This window comes from Cygnus olor, chromosome 15, assembly GCF_009769625.2.
Source record: "Cygnus olor isolate bCygOlo1 chromosome 15, bCygOlo1.pri.v2, whole genome shotgun sequence".
NCBI classification, from domain to species: Eukaryota; Metazoa; Chordata; class Aves; order Anseriformes; family Anatidae; genus Cygnus; species Cygnus olor.
This window is the reverse complement of record NC_049183.1, coordinates 9,756,782-9,775,812: the sequence shown is the minus strand read 5'-3', so window position 1 is coordinate 9,775,812 and position 19,031 is coordinate 9,756,782. Positions and strand designations below refer to the sequence as shown.

The 19,031-nt window shown below is 37.1% G+C and overlaps 1 protein-coding gene across 4 annotated transcripts in view; it reads left to right on the top strand.

The window, feature by feature from the left end:
- Nucleotides 1-19,031, top strand: part of DNAH3 (dynein axonemal heavy chain 3) — a 67,399-nt gene that overhangs the window by 36,476 nt on the left and 11,892 nt on the right. For 3 of the 4 annotated variants that reach the window (XM_040575129.1, XM_040575127.1, XM_040575128.1), the window contains 19 exons: nucleotides 678-812; nucleotides 2,003-2,114; nucleotides 2,615-2,856; nucleotides 3,468-3,568; nucleotides 3,647-3,752; nucleotides 5,080-5,209; nucleotides 5,715-5,951; nucleotides 6,319-6,422; nucleotides 7,320-7,614; nucleotides 8,080-8,259; nucleotides 9,318-9,441; nucleotides 9,533-9,689; nucleotides 10,602-10,745; nucleotides 11,396-12,062; nucleotides 12,204-12,369; nucleotides 12,708-12,924; nucleotides 13,849-14,031; nucleotides 14,911-15,109; nucleotides 15,988-18,129. In XM_040575129.1, the coding sequence (XP_040431063.1) occupies nucleotides 678-812; nucleotides 2,003-2,114; nucleotides 2,615-2,856; nucleotides 3,468-3,568; nucleotides 3,647-3,752; nucleotides 5,080-5,209; nucleotides 5,715-5,951; nucleotides 6,319-6,422; nucleotides 7,320-7,614; nucleotides 8,080-8,259; nucleotides 9,318-9,441; nucleotides 9,533-9,689; nucleotides 10,602-10,745; nucleotides 11,396-12,062; nucleotides 12,204-12,369; nucleotides 12,708-12,924; nucleotides 13,849-14,031; nucleotides 14,911-15,109; nucleotides 15,988-18,129 (5,641 nt within the window). The remainder of the gene's footprint in view (nucleotides 1-677; nucleotides 813-2,002; nucleotides 2,115-2,614; nucleotides 2,857-3,467; nucleotides 3,569-3,646; nucleotides 3,753-5,079; nucleotides 5,210-5,714; nucleotides 5,952-6,318; nucleotides 6,423-7,319; nucleotides 7,615-8,079; nucleotides 8,260-9,317; nucleotides 9,442-9,532; nucleotides 9,690-10,601; nucleotides 10,746-11,395; nucleotides 12,063-12,203; nucleotides 12,370-12,707; nucleotides 12,925-13,848; nucleotides 14,032-14,910; nucleotides 15,110-15,987; nucleotides 18,130-19,031) is intronic. The other variant, XM_040575131.1, reaches the window with a different exon arrangement.

Genomic DNA, 19,031 nt, shown 5'->3' with positions numbered 1-19,031 from the left:
TCTGGATGCACTCTAGGGTTCTGTCGTAGCTCTTAAGTTATTCCATGAAATGTGTTATAAGATATCTTGCTAAAAGTCACTGTGTTGTTTCATTAGTAGAAACCATTTTTTTGCAGTTTACGTTCTAGCTTTGTGCTGCAAAACAGGTGTAGACAAGTGAATTAGTCAATTAGAAATTTGAAGCCAGAATGAAAGCAATGCAGTTTTGCTCATATGCTGCTATCATGACTATGTTTCATGACTATGTTAAGCTACAGATCAACCAATATTAAATTAAAGACCCAAAAGCTAAGGTGCAAGCACAAATAGTCATCACTCTGAAATTTCAGAACACATACACTTTTATTTAATCTCTGAAATTCTTTCAGCGTCTTAGTTTCCTGCAATACATTTTTCGGTGCAAATTTGCAGAAGGTTAAGCTTTCTTCTACAATATCAATGTGTGTATGAAGATTGCGGGCATTCACTTATTTCTCATGCATGCAGAATACTTTCACAGCTATGTTTTGCACTGAGAAGTTAGTTTAGTCCAGCAGAAGACATTTCACCTTAAGTTCCTGCTACCTGTATGAGTATTGTTTTACTTGTAGATTATTACACTTCGGGAATTTTCCCTTTTTGTAATCTGTGTTTAAATCTGTGTTTAAATAGTGTTCTATTCTGTCTTTCCTTAACAGGGTATCATATCTGACCTGTTCCCTGGAGTGGTTCTTCCTACACCTGACTATGACTTGTTTGTCAAGGCATTAACTGAAAATATTAAAAAAATGGATCTTCAACCTGTTCCATGGTTTATTGGAAAAATTATTCAGGTTTATTTTCTCATACTTCTGGGGGGAAAAGAGTATGAGAGCTGATGATTAAGAAATATTCTTCATTCACTCTCTGGCTGTGTCATGAATGAATGAATAGCTAATTGTCTCCACGACAAGATATTACAAACAACATATTTTTACTGAGGAGAAAATCATGAAGAAAAAGCCTGCTTTGCTCATAGTGAGTTTTGAATTCAGCCAGTTTGTGAAGGGGCTAACCAGTGCAGCAACATCTTAGGTCTTAGGATTCAGGATAGAAAACTAAGCTGAATCTGTTAGTAACTGAGACAGCACAGCCTAGCAAATTGACCTCTGGACTGGAAGTCAGGCTCTGTTCCCAATTTTTCTTACAGTCCTCCTAGAGAAGTCTTAAAAGGGGTGGCATTTTTCATCTTTGTTTATGCTTCACCTCCAGCTCTGTCTTCCCATTGTCTCCCATGTACTAGTATTAGTGGCCTTTTAAAGAGGAGCAGAAATGCATGGCCTGGTGTTCCCTCCAACATCAGTTCAGACGTTAATGGGTTTATGCTGCTTTGCAAAGCAAGCTTTATCTTTCATTTAAGTAGTGGTAGTATTAACTAGTAAAAGATTTAAGCTAAACCATAAAATAATCAGTTTTAATATCAACTGAGATAAAGAATATTTTCTTAGGTGTTCCTTTTAGGGTTCTGTTTGAAGATGTTCTGTTTGAAAGCTTTGACTTGAGTTAATCAAGTTCTGGTGGGGTGACTGAAGAAGTTACCACCCTTACTGTTCAAAGGCAGCCCTGGTGGAACTGGTTATATGAAAGATCCTCAGAACTGTAGTTTCAGTCCCTTTGTATTAGACTCATTGATAACCACTGATTTCAGTTTAGGCCTATACGTTGGACTGTGATCAGCAGAGTCTAGTGAGTGTAGTCACAGTTTATACAATGAAGCTGTTACAGCTGAGGGATGACCTTTAGGAAAGAGAAAGGGAGGACAAGTAGGGGCAAGGACTTCTTAAATTGTAACAGTGTGAATTGCCATAGTAATTTGTTTGCACTCTGATTTGGTTTAATGCTTCAGTCAGCCTTAATAAAGAGCAGATGTTTGGCTGATATTTTATCCAGTTGTGTATGAATGCAGGAGAGATACCTATAGTTTCATAGACATTATGCTTATTTTTGAGCTATGTTAAAGATCAGTCTCTTGTCACTGTTACAGATATACGAAATGATGCTGGTGCGCCATGGTTTCATGATTGTTGGAGATCCTTTGGGTGGGAAGACCTGTGCGTACAAAGTGCTAGCTGGAGCCCTTGGTGATTTATGCGCAGGTAACATTGTTCAGCCACAAAATTAGAATCAACTTCATTTAATGATAAGTGTAATTTTTTTGTTTGTTTGTTTTCTTTGTAGAGACATATTGAAGTTGCTAGTCCTCTTGTATTCTGTTTATTTTTGTCTGGTACATTTTTCTGGAAGTTTTGTCTATATTTACTGGAATATTAAAACATACAAATGTGTTTACACTTTCATGAATTTTGTTAAGCATTGTATTTGTACATAATACTCTTGCAAAACCAGGCTATGATGGGGAAATTGTAAATACCTCCCATAAATGTATAAAATCTCTTCTGCTCTGTTCTTTCTTTTTTTCGTGTGTTTTCGCGTATTTCACTTTGCACTTCTGTTGTACAAGTAAAGGAAATTCTTACTTCCAAATGTCTTTCCTTTTTGCCTTGTGCTGCTAAAGTAGGATCCTTTCAGGAATGTTCTTAGTTGCTGAATTAAACTAACCTATCGGATTTTCTCATCTGTTTGTTGTCTTATACAGCAAAATCAATGGATGAATTTGCTGTTCAATACAAAGTTATTAATCCCAAAGCAATTACTATGGGACAGCTGTATGGCAGTTTTGATCCTGTAAGCCATGAGTGGACAGATGGGGTTCTTGCAAATGCCTTCAGGGCACAAGCATCTTCTACTACAGATGATCGAAAGTGGATTATATTTGATGGCCCAGTAGATGCAGTTTGGATAGAGAACATGAACACTGTGCTGGATGATAATAAAAAGGTAGCCTAATTTTTGCCAGTTACCATATACTTGAACGTGTATACTTTATTGTAGTAGTAGTGGTATTATTACCATGGTGGTCAAAGGGCATAAAGACAATAAGGTACAAGCCTCGGGAAAAGCTGATGTGCTTAAAAGCATTGTTTTTTCCCTCAATTATATGTTTTGCTTTAGTAGAAGATATTAAGCTGTTTCTCCCTAGAAGCCTTGTCTTGCTCTTATTTTATTGAAATGAGGTTGTTTATTGAGGCTTGTTTATTGGCCATTTTAGAAAAACAAAATAAGTAAACTCAGTTCTGGAACTGAAAAATGAACTTGCATAAATTACTTAGTAAACATATTAACTAAAGAAAAGCTGCAGGTCGTAATTGCTTTTCCTTACAGAGTTATTTAAAGATATAACATTGTTCTCCCTGTTTCTGCAAGCCATTGCAGTAACACGTGGAAAACTTGAGACAAGGTCAGATGATGTCCTGTGTTACAATAGCATGAATGAGTGAATGAGAAGTGACACTAAGTAGAATGTTCAGTGATTGTATGACAGGCATTGCTTTGACTGAATGATCAGCACTGGCATGACTACTCACGTTTAAGTGATGCTTTCCTTCTAGCTATGCTTAATGAGCGGTGAAATAATTCAGATGAATTCAAAAATGAGTTTAATCTTTGAGCCAGCGGACTTAGAGGAGGCTTCTCCAGCAACTGTTAGCAGGTAATGTGAAAGCACTCAAACCTGAAGTGTCCCACTTTGCATGTCTATTCCTGTACCATAGTTGTTTGTTCTTCCCAGGTGTGGTATGATCTATATGGACCCACAGCAGTTAGGTTGGAAGCCACTGAAGGATTCCTACATGAATACACTGCCTCCAAATCTGCAGGAAGAACACCGAGAACTGGTGAGAGATTTAATTTTTTTGGTATAGGTTCCATTTAGCAGATTAACTTTAAGGTGATGTTCAGTTTATCAACTTGAAAGCTGGCATGCAGAACCAAACTTTTGATTCTTTCATGATTTAGAGGGTCCCAGACCTACTAGAGGCTGTTGTAATTTATTTTGCAGTGATCGCTGTCAACCATTGTTGTAAGGAAAGTACATGAGAGCTGGAGATGCCATGAGTAATAGAAATACAGTGTGGGAGAAACTGAAAGATTTAAAATGTTTTGAACTCATCCTTATTCTGTCTGAGACATTGAGAGTTCAGCTTGAGAAATACTTTTTAATTATAATAATGTTATTATTATAGCTAAATCTTCAAAGGCTTAGTCACCTCAGGAATGCAAGCTAAATTGTCCTTCGTGTGTTGGTTGCTTGCATGAATAAGAGCTCTTTGTGTTGTGTGTTACATCTTCAGTACGGATGCAAATGAAAGTAGGTGTTTGTGGTAATCAACTATTAATTTCATCAAAATTCAAATTCTTGTTTATTGGTCATTAAAATCTAGTAAAAGAATAAGAAAAAAATATGTTTACAGTTGGATTAGAGCTGAAGAAAGCTTTGCTTTCTGTGATCCGACAAGAGGCTTTGAGCTTTTGCAGGAAATTGGGACTAAATTCAAAAGAAATACAAAGACTATAAAAGCTCTTTATTGAAAAAGTCATCTTAGTTCATCAAAACAAATTATTTCTTAATTAGCAGATAAGTTAGTGCATCCTTTAGTGCATCTCCTTGAGTACTAGTCCCTGTGAAGAGACTAGGTCACGGTTCCTTTCCTGTTTTCCCACTTGAATTCATGGAGTAGAAACCACCAGCCTTGGTCACTAACTACCCCGATACTGTAACACTCCTGCAGGTACGAGTCACTGCTTTCCAGAACTCCTGCTATGGCACAGTAGCTATGCTGGGTACTCAGTAGAGGCCAATCCTTTTTAAAGGAGGATGAGGCCCATATGCTTATTCCCATTGGAATAATTTTGTTGTTGCTTACGCAAAGCAGTGGTCTCCCTAGGCTGAAGTATTCCTCTGCTGTCTGGACAGCTAACTGGGTAGCAAGATTTCTGGTGAAAACTTCCCTTCACAGAAGCGGCTTGTTTTCACCATCAGATAATGACAGTGTGACTTTGTGATCACTTATGTACTGCCTCACAAAGGTTCTTTCCTGATCTTCTTTCCACCAGCTTGGAGAATTTCTGATACTTTGTGTTTTAATGAGAGAGAATTGGGGGACAATGGGAAATGTGGCAACTCCTGCATTGTTTTAAAGCCATTTTCTTTTCTCCTGGCAGGTGAATGACATGTTTATGTGGCTAGTAGAGCCCTGTTTAGAGTTTATTCACCATCATTGCAAAGCCATAGTACGAACATCCTCTATTCATCTGACTTACAGCTTGATGAAACTCTATACTTGTCTGCTTGGTAAGTACCCTAAGCCTCATTCTTTTTATTTCAGTTTTGCTTTATTTCCTGTGTCCCGTAACAAGATGCAGATTATCAGATGCAAGGAAATACCAAAGGAATACCTTTACTGCCTGAGACCATATGACACAAATCTTTTCTTATGGATCAGTGTATTAATAATAGTGCTTTGACTACCATACAGAGCTTTCACACTGGGACACTGGTGTTATTACAAAACTGAACGTGACTTTTGAGTGTATTCCATGTGTTTTGTTTGCAGTTTGCTAGCGTTTGAAGAAAAAACCCAACAACAACAACAAAAAAAAACAGACAATTTGCAAATGCTTCTCATTTATTTTTATTTGTAACTAGTATTTTACACAGACAAGGGCCTTACTATCTACATTGTTTTTCTTCCACTGAAGACAATGCTCTAAGTTTGTCTCAGAATACTTTTGCAAAGATGTGTTTTGGATTGGGACTTATGGTTGTTACTGGCATTTAACTAAAATTTGTGTTTTAGATGAAATAAAGCAACCTGAGGAAGAGGGGAAGGAAAGCATGTCTAGTCAGCAGATCACCTTGTGGCTGCAGGGGCTCCTCCTTTTTGCATTGGTTTGGACAATTGGTGGGACAGTTGATGCAGACAGCAGGAAGAAATTTGATTTGTTTTACCGCAACTTGCTAATGGGACAGGATGATGGAAACCCACGCCCTAAAAATGTGAAGCTTACCAGAAACAATATCTTCCCAGAAAAAGGTGCTTCTTCATAACTGTACTTGCCTGGCTTTTTATAAAGCAATAAGAAGACTCAGCACTTTAAGGGAGAATAGAGTGCCTGTCAGATATTAAGTCTGCAGCAGAGCCACCATCTGCCAAGCCATAGGCTGCACAGTTGGGTGTCCTTTTAACCAGGTGTAGTATATGCCTCATGTACTCAAACAATGTAGCTGAATTTGACCTAAAATAATTTTGTGATGATAATGGCAGTGGGGGGAGGAGGGTGTCTCATGAAAAAAAAGGCCTTCTTTATTTCACAGTGTTGGACATCTCACACTAAAATTATAGAAACTTATTTTTATTCTTTAATCAGATGGTTTTCATATGTTCTGTTTTTAATTAACAGGGACTGTTTATGACTTTTACTTCTACAAGCATGGCAGTGGGCAATGGAACCTGTGGACAGATTATGTCACAAAAGAGGAACAAGTTATCTCCCCAAGCGCTAAGGTTTACATTGATATCTATCTTTATAGAAAATTATTATTTCGCTAAATGATTTAGAGGTTTAAATCAACTACCTTTTCTAACTCTGATTCTATTATATTAGGCTGTTTAATGTTTCAACAGCAACATTTCATTAATGTCTGTAGGCCCCTTTTCACCTTTATATCTTAGTTCTGGTATGACTGATATCATGATACAGTATGCATTAATTAGAGAAACCAAGCAAAAACCTATACTACTTGTTTGGGATATGGTGGGCAGTACTGAGAGTCCTGGATACCCTTTATTTTCACAGAGTGGGACTTGCATTTTGATGGCATCTGTGAACTCAAGGGAAGTGTAGCACAGCAGAGATCTATCTATATGAAGTACTTATTCTGCAGGTGTCATTTCAAAGTGACTTACATAATGTTTGTTCAGCTTTTCATCCCATTGTACTTGCAATTTTATTTTCTATTAAATACATGAGAAATGTAAGATTACATTTTATTTTGCTGTCTAAAATCTTTTCTTGATGACTAGCACACAGTGCACATTAATGAAAGTGGAAGATGGGGAAGAGAAAGAAATTCTCAAAGCTCTATGCCTTTCCCTTTGTACAACAGGGGGACAGAATTGAGCCATGCTTAGCCATGCAGTTCTCCTTCCAGGCTTTATATAGTGTCTATGAACCATAATACAGGTAAATACCAGTTGTGCTATTTAATGTATAAACACTGAAGAAGTGGTGCCATCTATGCTATATACCAGAACCTCATTATAACCTAGATTTTCAGAGAAAAGAATTTCATCAGCATACATTTGTGCTACAGGCTTCCTGTAGTTACATAAAAATATTCATGTAGGTTTTAATGTTAGATGTTTGATTTTCATGTGCTATTTTACTTTCCTATGTAACAGGTGTCTGAGCTGATCATTCCAACAACGGAAACTGCCAGACAAGTGTTCTTTCTTAAAACATATGTGGAACATAACGTCCCTTTGCTTGTTGTGGGTCCCACTGGCACTGGAAAATCAGCTATAACAAACAATTTTCTACTACAACTTCCAAAGGAAAAATACATCCCAAGCTTCATCAACTTCTCTGCAAGAACCTCTGCTAACCAAACCCAGGACATTATTATGTCCAAGCTGGACAGAAGAAGAAAAGGATTATTTGGGCCTCCTCCAGGGAAAAAAGCTTTAATATTTGTGGGTAAGACCATTTTTTTCATGTTTTTATATCGTTCAAATTCTGTTTTTAGGCAAAGGAAGTGATCCACTGAGATTAGTAATTTTGATTTGCCTCAGTGCTTTTTGTTATCTTTTCAGGCATCCAAGGAAGGATTAGCACTGCCCCCTGCTGAAAGGTTTCTAACTGTTGAAGTGACACTTGTCTTCAGATTAGTGAATTGACTCATTTTAAACGTGTTGCAGTGTGACACAAAATAAAATAAAACCAAATCACCAGCCACACTAAATTAAACCCTGATTTTTAAGCATGTCTGCAAATATAATGTCATTTGATTATTGTTTTAATGCAAAGTAAGAATAACAAGATAGAACCTTTTTCTACCTCTATTTCTTTTTTTTTTTTATCTCCTTCTTAGCTTTGCAAATAAAAAAGATATGATTCCTAAACATTCAGGATTTTTTTCCTCAGTACCTCTGTTTTCCGTAGATGACCTAAACATGCCAGCAAAAGAAGTGTATGGAGCCCAGCCACCTATTGAGCTTCTCAGACAATGGATTGATCATGGTCACTGGTATGACAAGAAAGATACATCCAAGATTAGTATCGTAGATGTGCTGCTTCTTTCAGCTATGGGTCCACCTGGGGGAGGCAGGAATGATATCACAGGTAGGAAATCTATAAAATATAGTGAAAAGTCTATATGAGCACAAGAGAAAAATGTGTCACTGTGGCAAGTAGTTATTTAATTGACGGAAGTTAAGAGGCACATATGATTTTGCTGATGACAGATTCTCCATTTATCTATCACTTGTAAACCTTACAGGTACACTCACTGTCTGGATCGCTCCAAAAAGAAGTATGTATACTCAAGGTCAAATGTATACCTTTTCAGGGGGAATTTAATCAACATTAGGAAACAAATGATGAAAGTTATGTTAAGCTTTGAGAAACAGACACTTTTTCCACTTTCTATTCTTTGGAAAGGGAAGAGAGCACATATTTTTGCCACGTCTCTCTGGCTACACTATCAATTCTCATCCAAAATCCTATCTCCTGCTGCTAAGATAGGCTGTCTGCATTTATTTACAAGCATGTTGTCTACAAATCTGTGATTCGTGTCATATTACCATAAGGGAAGTTATATTTTCTGATGAAAAAGTTGTGTCAGTAAAAGCCTTAATGTAGTTACAGCTGCATCATTATAATCATTTATGCTTCATATTAACACTCTAGTACGGGTATAACTGTATGTGCTCTGAGAAGGCATTATTAAAATAACTATTCTGATACAGCTAAATTTGTAAAATTTACTAGCGTATAGACTGAATATTTTTAGATGAAGGCTGAGAACAAGGTGAGTTGCTTTTGTAAAGTTTTACTGTACCCTTACTTTTTGTAAAGTTTTACATGATTGTCAGGGCTAATGTGAGCTGAAATTTAAATTTGGGTAATAGTGTCCCTGTCGTAATGAAAAATCAAGTTTTTCATATTAAAAACAGTCATTTTAAGAGAAATACTGACATTAAATATAAACCAGTTGATATTGCTTTTGCATCACTGCTGGGGCAGAAATTTACCACAAACAATTGCAGAGCTGGAGCCAGATTCAAACATTCTTTGAGTCCATCTCTTGCGAAAGTCAGTCCTAGACAAATGCTAGGTGAAAGGTGGAAAAGTGCTTGGATGTTGCTAGATTGTTATACATCTTTTTCTGTGTATTTCAGGACGCTTCATACGGCACTTGAATATTGTATCTATTTGTTCTTTTGATGACAACATATTAACCAAGATTTTTACTGCAGTTGCTGATTGGCACTTTAGCAAAGGCTTTGAGTCAGTGTTTCTAAGGTGATGTGATATATTTCCTGTAATACTTTTTTCATCTTTTCTCCTTCAGTTTCTCTGCAGTTCTTATATTGTATCTCTTTTCCCTCTTCAGACTGGGTAAGGTAATGGTCCAAGCAACAATGGTGATTTATAAAATGGCACTTGAAAATTTTCTCCCAACTCCTTCAAAATCTCATTATGTGTTTAATCTACGAGATTTTTCCCGGGTTATTAAAGGAGTGCTGCTCTGTCCACACACTCATGTGCAAGTAAGCTGTAGTTTAGTTATGTTGCTGTAAGAAAGAGGAATGGGAAAATCAAATTACTGGTGTAATATTAGTAAGCAAATGTCTCAGAATACATGAACTACGATTTCAATTGATTTACAAGGTTGTAAGTCAGGATAGCACTTGAATACCTTGCTCTGTATTTTCTGTCCATCTCTGACTGAGGGGAAACAGCTGTTACATTTGTTAATGTTCTTTACATGTATTATAATTGTGCCCAGAGGTCCGAAGTCCAACTCTTAAGGCCTGTACATCAAGTCACTTGTACAAAAAAAGTACACGTACTCAAGAAACAAATGTGGGAAGAGACTCAGTATCTGTTTTACAAATGGTGAGCTCATCAGTGAGCAAGTCAATTTAACTCAGAAATTGGCTGTTGTAACATACTACAATTGAATACTGGCAGATGTGTAGAATTTTCATCCTTTGACTTTTTTTCCCTTCATTTTCAGTAAAACTTCATCTTATAGGAATATTAAAAGTTCTGTTTCTACTGAGGGAATGTTTTGGTACAGGAACAGATTTAAATGTCTATTCAGAGTGCATCTTGGCCGGCAACAGAGTTTGAGTGGGGTAGGGTTAGAGCCCTTGTCTTAGCAAGTTTTATTCTTTACTTTATGTAGAAAAGTTGGGGAGATTTGATACAGGAAAGGAAAATGCATTGACATAACAGTCCCAGATTGTATTGTCAGGAAGGGTAAGATGGTCACTAGGTGAAGATGCCAGTTAAGTTAGCAGATGCTGAGCCGTGCACCGAATAACTTGAAATTGAAAGATTCCCACCAAGATTAGTACAAGATATATCAGGTTGCAGATGAACATTTCTGTCCTCCTGTTTTCAGACAAATCCTGCCCAAACTATGTTTATATGTATTCTTGTATTTATATTTTCAGGATGAGGATAAACTGATCAGACTTTGGATTCATGAGATATACCGAGTTTTCTATGATCGCTTCGTTGATGAGGAGGACAGGAAGGTATTCTTTCATATGGTAGAAGAGACGACATCAAATAGCTTCAAGCAGAGCCTTGATAAGGTATTTTTCAGTAATATGCTGGGCCTAAGAATGAGACTGATATATTTTCAGAAATATTTAAATGTTGAGATTGCATTAGTATTGGACACATTTTGTATGATTTCTATCATTGCATTTATAAGAGTTTGGATGGTCTTATATTTGTATTATGTATTATACATATTCTTCTGCAAATTAATAAAAATTATATCTGCACGATTACTAACTTCAAAAGGATTCTGCATTGGTACAGACGACTATCTGGAATAACTGTCTTACACTGTATATTTGTGCTCTTGCTTAACATACATTTGAATGAGCCACTGGGAGTAGCGGGTACATTTCTGAGAAAGCTTTTGGGAACTTGTCCTGTATGTGACAGCAAAATCAGTCTGTGAGATATGCACGGTGGAAACTTGCATGTCAGCCTATAGCATATTACCGCATTTAGGTGGTTCCTCCCTTCCCTTTCCTCACCTTTCCCCCACATTTCCGCCTCTCCTTTTCTTTCCTGTTTTCTTTTTTTTCTTCCAAACTAAGGTGATAACTAGAATAGCTGGAAAACAGTGCTTCCCACAGTATTATTATTAGGTGGATAAGAATGATAAAGGCTTTAAGAAAAATATTCTACAATAGTCTGAATTATCTGTTGATTCTTGTCTTTTCTTTAGGTATTGAGTCATCTCTCACCTACTGGCAAGGTCTCTGATGATAATATTCGCAGCCTCTTCTTTGGAGACTATTTGAAGCCGGACAGTAATGTAAAAGTGTATGATGAAATTACAGACTTGAAGCAACTGACAACTGTGATGGAATACTACCTGGAGGAATACAACAATATCAGCAGAGCACCAATGTCCTTAGTCATGTTCAAGTTTGCTATTGAGCATATCTCAAGGATATGCAGGGTATTGAAACAGGATAACGGACATCTGTTGTTGGTGGGGATTGGTGGAAGTGGCCGACAAAGTGCTACCAAGCTAGCCACCTACATGAGTAGCTTTGAACTCTTTCAAATTGAAATTACAAAGTCCTATGGAATCAACGAATGGAAAGAAGATATCAAACAAGTGATGCTGAAAGCTGGTGTTGGTAACAAGGACATGTCCTTTTTGTTCTGTGATAATCAAATAAAGGATGAAGCATTTGTAGAAGACATCAACATGCTTTTAAATACTGGTGATGTGCCTAATATCTTTGCAGCTGATGAGAAAGCTGAAATTGTAGAGAAAATGCAAAGTGCAGCAAGGACAGAGAACAGGAAAATCGAAGCTACTCCTCTTGCTATGTACAATTTCTTTATTGAAAGGGTGAAGAAAAATTTGCATATTGTCTTAGGTCTGTATATAATGTATTATTTCTTGGAATGTTTTTTTTTCTGCTTCCTAACTGTGGACAAACTTGGTTAACAATCGTGTGGTTCTGTTTTTTTGTGTTTTTTTTTTTTTTTTGTTTTTTTTTGTTTTTGTTTTAATCTAGCAATGAGCCCTATCGGTGATGCATTTCGGAATCGATTACGGATGTTCCCTTCACTGATAAACTGTTGCACCATTGATTGGTTCCAAACCTGGCCTACAGATGCTTTGGAAATGGTTGCTAACAAGTTTTTAGAGGATGTTGAACTTGAAGATGACATTAGAAAAGAGTATGAGTTTATCTATCTATGAGTTTATCTATCAAGAAACATATGAAGCATACCTCCCCCTTATTAAGCATAAATGACCAGGAAATTGTCCCTATAGATTGGCCAAGCTAAACCAATTCTGTGATTTCAGTGGAGGACAAAGATACCTAGATATATGTATCTGACGTTTCTGAAAGTCAGAACATTCTTTGTAAGGAGTCTAAAATATTTCATATAATGGGGATTAACAATTCTGCCTTCACTAACACTGATATAATTTCATAGGCTTAGAGTAATTTCCTCATAATTAATGTAAAAACAGATTATATTTATGTATTAACAAGAAAAAATTTCTCCAGGGTTGTATCCATGTGCAAATATTTCCAAGAAAGTGTGAGAGCGCTCTCCATCAGCTATTACAGTACACTGCGAAGACACAACTATGTAACACCAACTTCATACCTAGAATTGATTCTTACCTTTAAGACTCTGCTGAACAGCAAAAGGCAAGAAGTTGACATGATGAGAAATCGCTATCTTATGGGACTTCAGAAACTTGACTTTGCGTCTTCACAAGTAAGTTTCAGATGAAAACACTAAATATATGGCATATGCATATTTTAGTGTGAGATCTGTATAAGATGATTAAAACTTAAAAAAAAAAAAAGTTAAATTCCCTCTTCACTATATTCATGATGCTGTTGATAATTTTCTACAGAAAGCCATCATGAAGTTAGACTACTGCTTAGTCATTTAAACTTCAGATTATATCACTTAATACAAAGCTACATGAAGCTGATGGTACTCGTTGAATGTCAAAGGGAAAAACCTTACAGATTTCATTATTTTCTCAAAACTTTATATCTAGAATTCATGCCTTGGCATCCTAGTAGTTATTACCTTTTATAAAATAGGAAAGAAGATGAAGAATATTGTAAGACATTAACAACATTGATTCCTGAGTAGAATCCCAGTAGAAAATTGATCAGGTTCAATGTAAACAGTCCCCTCTTCAACCCATCTGATCCAAGGACTGATCTTTCCAAGATGTAAAGTAAGGGGGCTTCCAGGCACTTGCCTGATAAAGAACATTCAGTTTGTAGCTGCTGCTGTCACTAATTCTGTTTCAATCCTAGTTTCTTTTGGATTTTATATTCCACCTGTGTAATAAAGGATTATTTGGGGTTCTATAAACTGAAACTGCCTGTGAAGAAAAAAAATATGATTGATCAGTGGTGAACTTCGGTGGTTCGTAAGAAAGGAAGCATATTACATGATGATGATTTAAAAACCCTCTTTAAAAATTCTATTCAGTTAAATAAAATAGCCCTAGTAGAAACAGGCCAGAGGAGTATTTTAATAATTATTTAAGATCTAATGTCCCTTTTTAGATTGTATTTAACATAGTGTCTTCTGATCTTTCTTCCTAAGACAGAAAGACGTGAAATGCATGCAGATGTTCATAAAGATTTCTTCTTGATTTCCTGTTATGTTCATCAGGTTTCAGAGATGCAGAAAGAATTGACTGCCCTTCAGCCTGAACTGATTCAGACTTCTGCAGAAACAGAAAAAATGATGATCCAGATCGAAAAGGAAACAATTGAAGTAGATGCAAAGAAGGAGCTTGTGTCAGCAGATGAAAAAGAGGCTAATGAAGCAGCAGCTGTTGCTAAAGCTATTAAGGTAGTGTGTAAGTGGTGGGTTCTAGCATCTTTCCAAGTAAATTTGAGTTGTCATGATGTGTTAATGGGATGATCCAAACTCTTAAAGTAACAAAGTTGCAAGAGATGATGAATGAGATGATCCTAATATATACAAGGTAAATTTTGGCTGCTTAGTGTATGATTGTATCTCACAGTACTGCATAGCTTCCCTTACTAGTTCATACCCCAAAAGCCAAATAGCTTTCATTTCTGTACTAACATATTCTGCTTCTCAACAGATTGAGTAATGAGTTTAGATGGTTTCCAGGCCCAGATATGGTTTGTTTAGAGTTAGCTGAGCTAACTTGGCATAGCACTGCACAGAGCACTCTTAGGCATAACCGAAGAGATATTGCCATAACCAGATGTCTGTAGCACAGAATTTCCTGTGGGAAGATGTGGGATTCCTCAATATATTTTGTAACTGGTTGGAAATGCCAGTGATAGATAGATAATTACTGAGATCTGGGTACATGATAAAGAATTTAAGCTACATGGTATGTATTTTCTACCTGATCAGCATTCTAAGATTCAACTAAGAACAGTTGTATCTAACCTGTATTTTAATTCTTTTTGTCAGACCAGAGAGACTATGAGCTTGAAAGTTTGTCTGGCTTTCTCAGCTATGAGTTGAGCTTATGAAAGTTATTAATTTCTCTACAAATCTTCCCTGTTTAAACTGCTCAGACAAATTATGAAAGTAGTCGTCTCTTTAAGAAACACAATCTTGTGAAGACTCCTTTTTATTAGGTACTTGCAGGCAGATAACATTCTCTGAGACCGTATTGGAGACGGACAATCAGATTGCAGACATGGTATTGTGTGAAGGGTTACAGGCATCTCCCCAATGTCTTAACAGGAAGAATGTGAAGGAGACCTTGCTGAGGCCATGCCAGCTTTGGAGGCAGCACTTGCAGCTCTTGATACCCTGAATCCTTCAGACATTTCTCTTGTGAAATCCATGCAGAATCCACCTGGTCCTGTTAAGCTCGTCATGGAGAGTATCTGTGTCATGAAGGGAACTAAACCAGAGAGAAAGCCTGACCCAGGTGGCAGTGGTAATTACGTGATATTTCTTATCCTTGCCCTAGGAATGGTTGAGGTACTGCAGTGTTGGACTAGTGAAGTTCTTTTAGTGCCAATGCAGCCATGCGCACAAAAAGTGCGTTTCTGTTAGCAATGACGTAAAGCTACACTGAATAGCTAAGAACTTCTTTTACTGTTGTCAAATACTGTACTTGCTTGACTGTTGCATAAGCCTTGTAGATATGGTCCCACTGGGTGCAAAGTCACATCTTCAACTTGCTTTGATCCAGTTTTGAGGTTGACATTGCCTTGAGGAGCTCTGGGAGCTGGAGGTGCACCATTCATCTGTGTTTTCCACTCTAAGTCCTGCTACTAAATGCTATCAAATATACTGGGAGACAGAATTCTAGTTGTCCCCCTGCCATAGGTAGTTACTCTAACAAACCCTTTTGTTGTGGGTTATGTTATTATTGTGAGATTGTACAGGATTTATGAGGTAGGAAAAGAAAGAGACTCTTTTCTTTCAATTCTCTTTACCTTATGCCCCCACAATTCAACCCTTAATAACAGAAAATAAGAATTCTGTAAATTTGTCTTTCCTCCAAAACTGTCTCGCTTAGATTAGGAAATAACACTTTTGCATATGTGATAAGAGAGATTGTATAATAATTTGTTTCCTTTGTTGATGTAGAATTATTATGTAATTAATAAATATGACATAGGTTAGTGATGCTGAAGTTCCTGTCTGAATTTCTTTAGGGGAGGATTTTCCCAAACTAGTTAATACTAGTAGCATAGTAAAATTCTGTTGCAAAATCATGATGTTAATTCTTCATGTTATGTTTCACGTATTTTTTTCACTTTGAACATGCATGACTTGAGCCTGATTTTAATATTATGTGTAATATAGGTAAAATGATAGAAGACTACTGGGGGCCCTCTAGAAAAATTCTTGGAGATCTGAAATTCCTTGAGAGCTTGAAGGCATATGACAAGGATAATATTCCTCCTGCTATAATGAAGAGAATTAGAGAGAGGTTTATCAATCATCCAGATTTTCAGCCAGCTGTCATAAAAAATGTATCATCAGCTTGTGAAGGACTATGCAAGTGGGTGCGAGCCATGGAGGTATATGACCGTGTTGCAAAAGTGGTTGCTCCAAAACGTGAACGTTTGAGAACTGCAGAAGAGTTACTGGATGTTCAAATGCAGAAGCTAAAAACGAAGCAAGCAGAACTTAAGGAGGTAGTTGATCGCCTCCAAGCTTTGAATGATGACTTTGAAAACATGAATGACCGGAAGAGAGAATTAGAAAATAATATTGAACTCTGCTCAAAAAAGCTTGTGAGAGCTGAACAACTAATTAGCGGTCTTGGTGGAGAGAAAGACAGGTGGACAGAAGCTGCACGATTATTAAGAATCCGGTACATAGACCTTACAGGAGATGTGTTGCTATCATCAGGAACTGTGGCTTATTTGGGAGCCTTTACTGTAGATTACCGTCTACAATGTCAAAAGCAATGGCAGGTTCTGTGCAATAAAAAGAACATACCTTGCTCCAGTGATTTTACCTTAAGTAATACGTTGGGGGATCCAGTCAAAATCCGCGCATGGCAGATTGCTGGATTGCCAATTGATTCTTTTTCCATTGATAATGGCATAATTGTTTCCAACTCAAGAAGATGGTCTTTAATGATAGATCCTCAAAGGCAAGCTAACAAGTGGGTAAAAAATATGGAGAAAACTAATAGGCTGTCAGTTATCAAATTATCTGACACACATTATGTTAGGACATTAGAAAATGCTATTCAGCTTGGAACACCAGTCTTGCTGGAAAATATTGGTGAAGAATTAGATGCCTTCATAGAACCCATTTTATTAAAGCTAACATTCAAACAACAAGGAGTAGAATACATGAAATTAGGGGAAAATATAATTGAATATTCAAAAGATTTCAGGTTTTACATAACAACCCGCTTAAGAAATCCTCATTATCTTCCTGAATTGGCTGTGAAAGTTTGTCTACTCAACTTCATGATTACACCTTTGGGTCTTCAGGACCAACTTCTTGGAATTGTAGCTGCAAAGGAAAAGCCTGAACTAGAAGAAAAGAAAAATGAACTGATTGTAGAAAGTGCAGCCAACAAGAAACAATTAAAGGAAATAGAAGATAAAATCCTGGAGGTCCTTTCCAAGTCAGAAGGAAATATTTTAGAAGATGAAACAGCAATTAATATTTTGTCTTCATCCAAAGAGTTATCTGAAGAAATTTCTGAAAAGCAAAAAATTGCTTCTGCAACTGAAATGCAAATAGATTCTACTCGAGTAGGGTATAAGCCAGTTGCTGTTCATTCAGCTGTTGTCTTCTTCTGCATCTCTGATCTGGCAAACATTGAACCTATGTACCAGTATTCATTGATTTGGTTCATTAACTTGTATGTTCAATCCATTGCTAAAAGCCAAAAGAGTGAAGATCTAGAAGAGAGAATTAAAAATATAATTGAGCATTTCACAGTAAGCATCTATAATAATGTCTGTCGTTCACTGTTTGAGAAGGATAAACTGTTATTCTCCCTCCTTCTGACAGTAGGCATTATGAAGGGAAAAGACCAAATAGATGATGAAGTTTGGCGTTTCCTATTGACAGGAGGTGTTGCTCTTGATAATCCTCATCCCAATCCAGCTCCAGATTGGCTATCTGACAAATCGTGGGCTGAGCTCGTACGTGCATCTTCTCTGACAAACCTTAAGGGACTAATGGAACATGTAAGGGAAAATTTTTCAAAGTGGAAACTAATATATGACTCTGTAAGACCCCATGAAGAAAAATTCCCAGATGCATGGAGTATGTTAATGGGGTTGGATCGCATAGTTATTCTCAGATGTTTGAGACCTGACAAAATTGTTCCAGCAGTGCAGGAGTTCATTGTAGAAAATATGGGAAGAACATTTATTGAACCGCCTACTTTTGATCTTGGAAGAAGTTACAATGATTCCAATTGTTGTGCTCCTTTGATTTTTGTGTTATCACCAGGTGCTGATCCTATGGCAGGTGAGATTGATACTTAAAATCCCTTTTTTCTCTCATTAAATGACATTCCCTCATTAAATGACAGCCCCTTCACCTGATCTTTAAAGTGTCTTTAAAGCGTCTTTAAAGCACAACACAGCAATGATGGAATAGCAAGCATTTGCATCTGCAAATGACACAAAAATTGCTAGAGGGTGGAATGCATGAAGTGGTGATGAAATATATGGATCTGTGAGCAGCAATTCAGAGGTCCGGATATTTTTAACATCCAGACCAGTTTATAATTTATGCTTATATTACAATTCCTCCAGTGAGTGTCTGGGAGTTGCTCCAGTCTTTGTAACAACCCCTTCCCCAGAAAGTTTCCTCCCCTGTTACTAATTAAATGGTGCATATGGCCACAATGAAAAGCACATCTGTTAAATGTCCTTTAAAAAATAACCACCCAGATTATTTTTAAACCTGGTTTTCTGCCAAAACGATTGTAATATGGATCTGTGCTGTAAGGAAGTATTTCCAGGAGGTACTGGCTTTGATAGTAAAGCAGTAGGATTACTTTCAAGCCAGATAATAGAATTATAGGACAGCTTGAGTTGGAAGGGACCTTGAAGCCCATGCAGTTCCACCCTGCTGCCATCCACTAGATCAGGTTGCCCAGGGCCTCATCCAACCTGGCCTTGAACACCTCCACGGATGGGGCATCCGCAGCTTCTCTGGGCAGCCTGTGCCAGTGCCTTACTGCCCTCTGAGTGAAGAATTTCTTCTTAACCTCTAATCTAAATCTCGCCTCTTTTAGTTTAAAACCATTCTTCCTTGTCCTGTCATTGTCTGCCCAAGCAAATAGTTGCTCTCCATCTTTTCTATAAGCCCCCTGTAAGTATTGAAGATCTAATGATTTGGTTCAAGCTCAATCCTATAAAAGA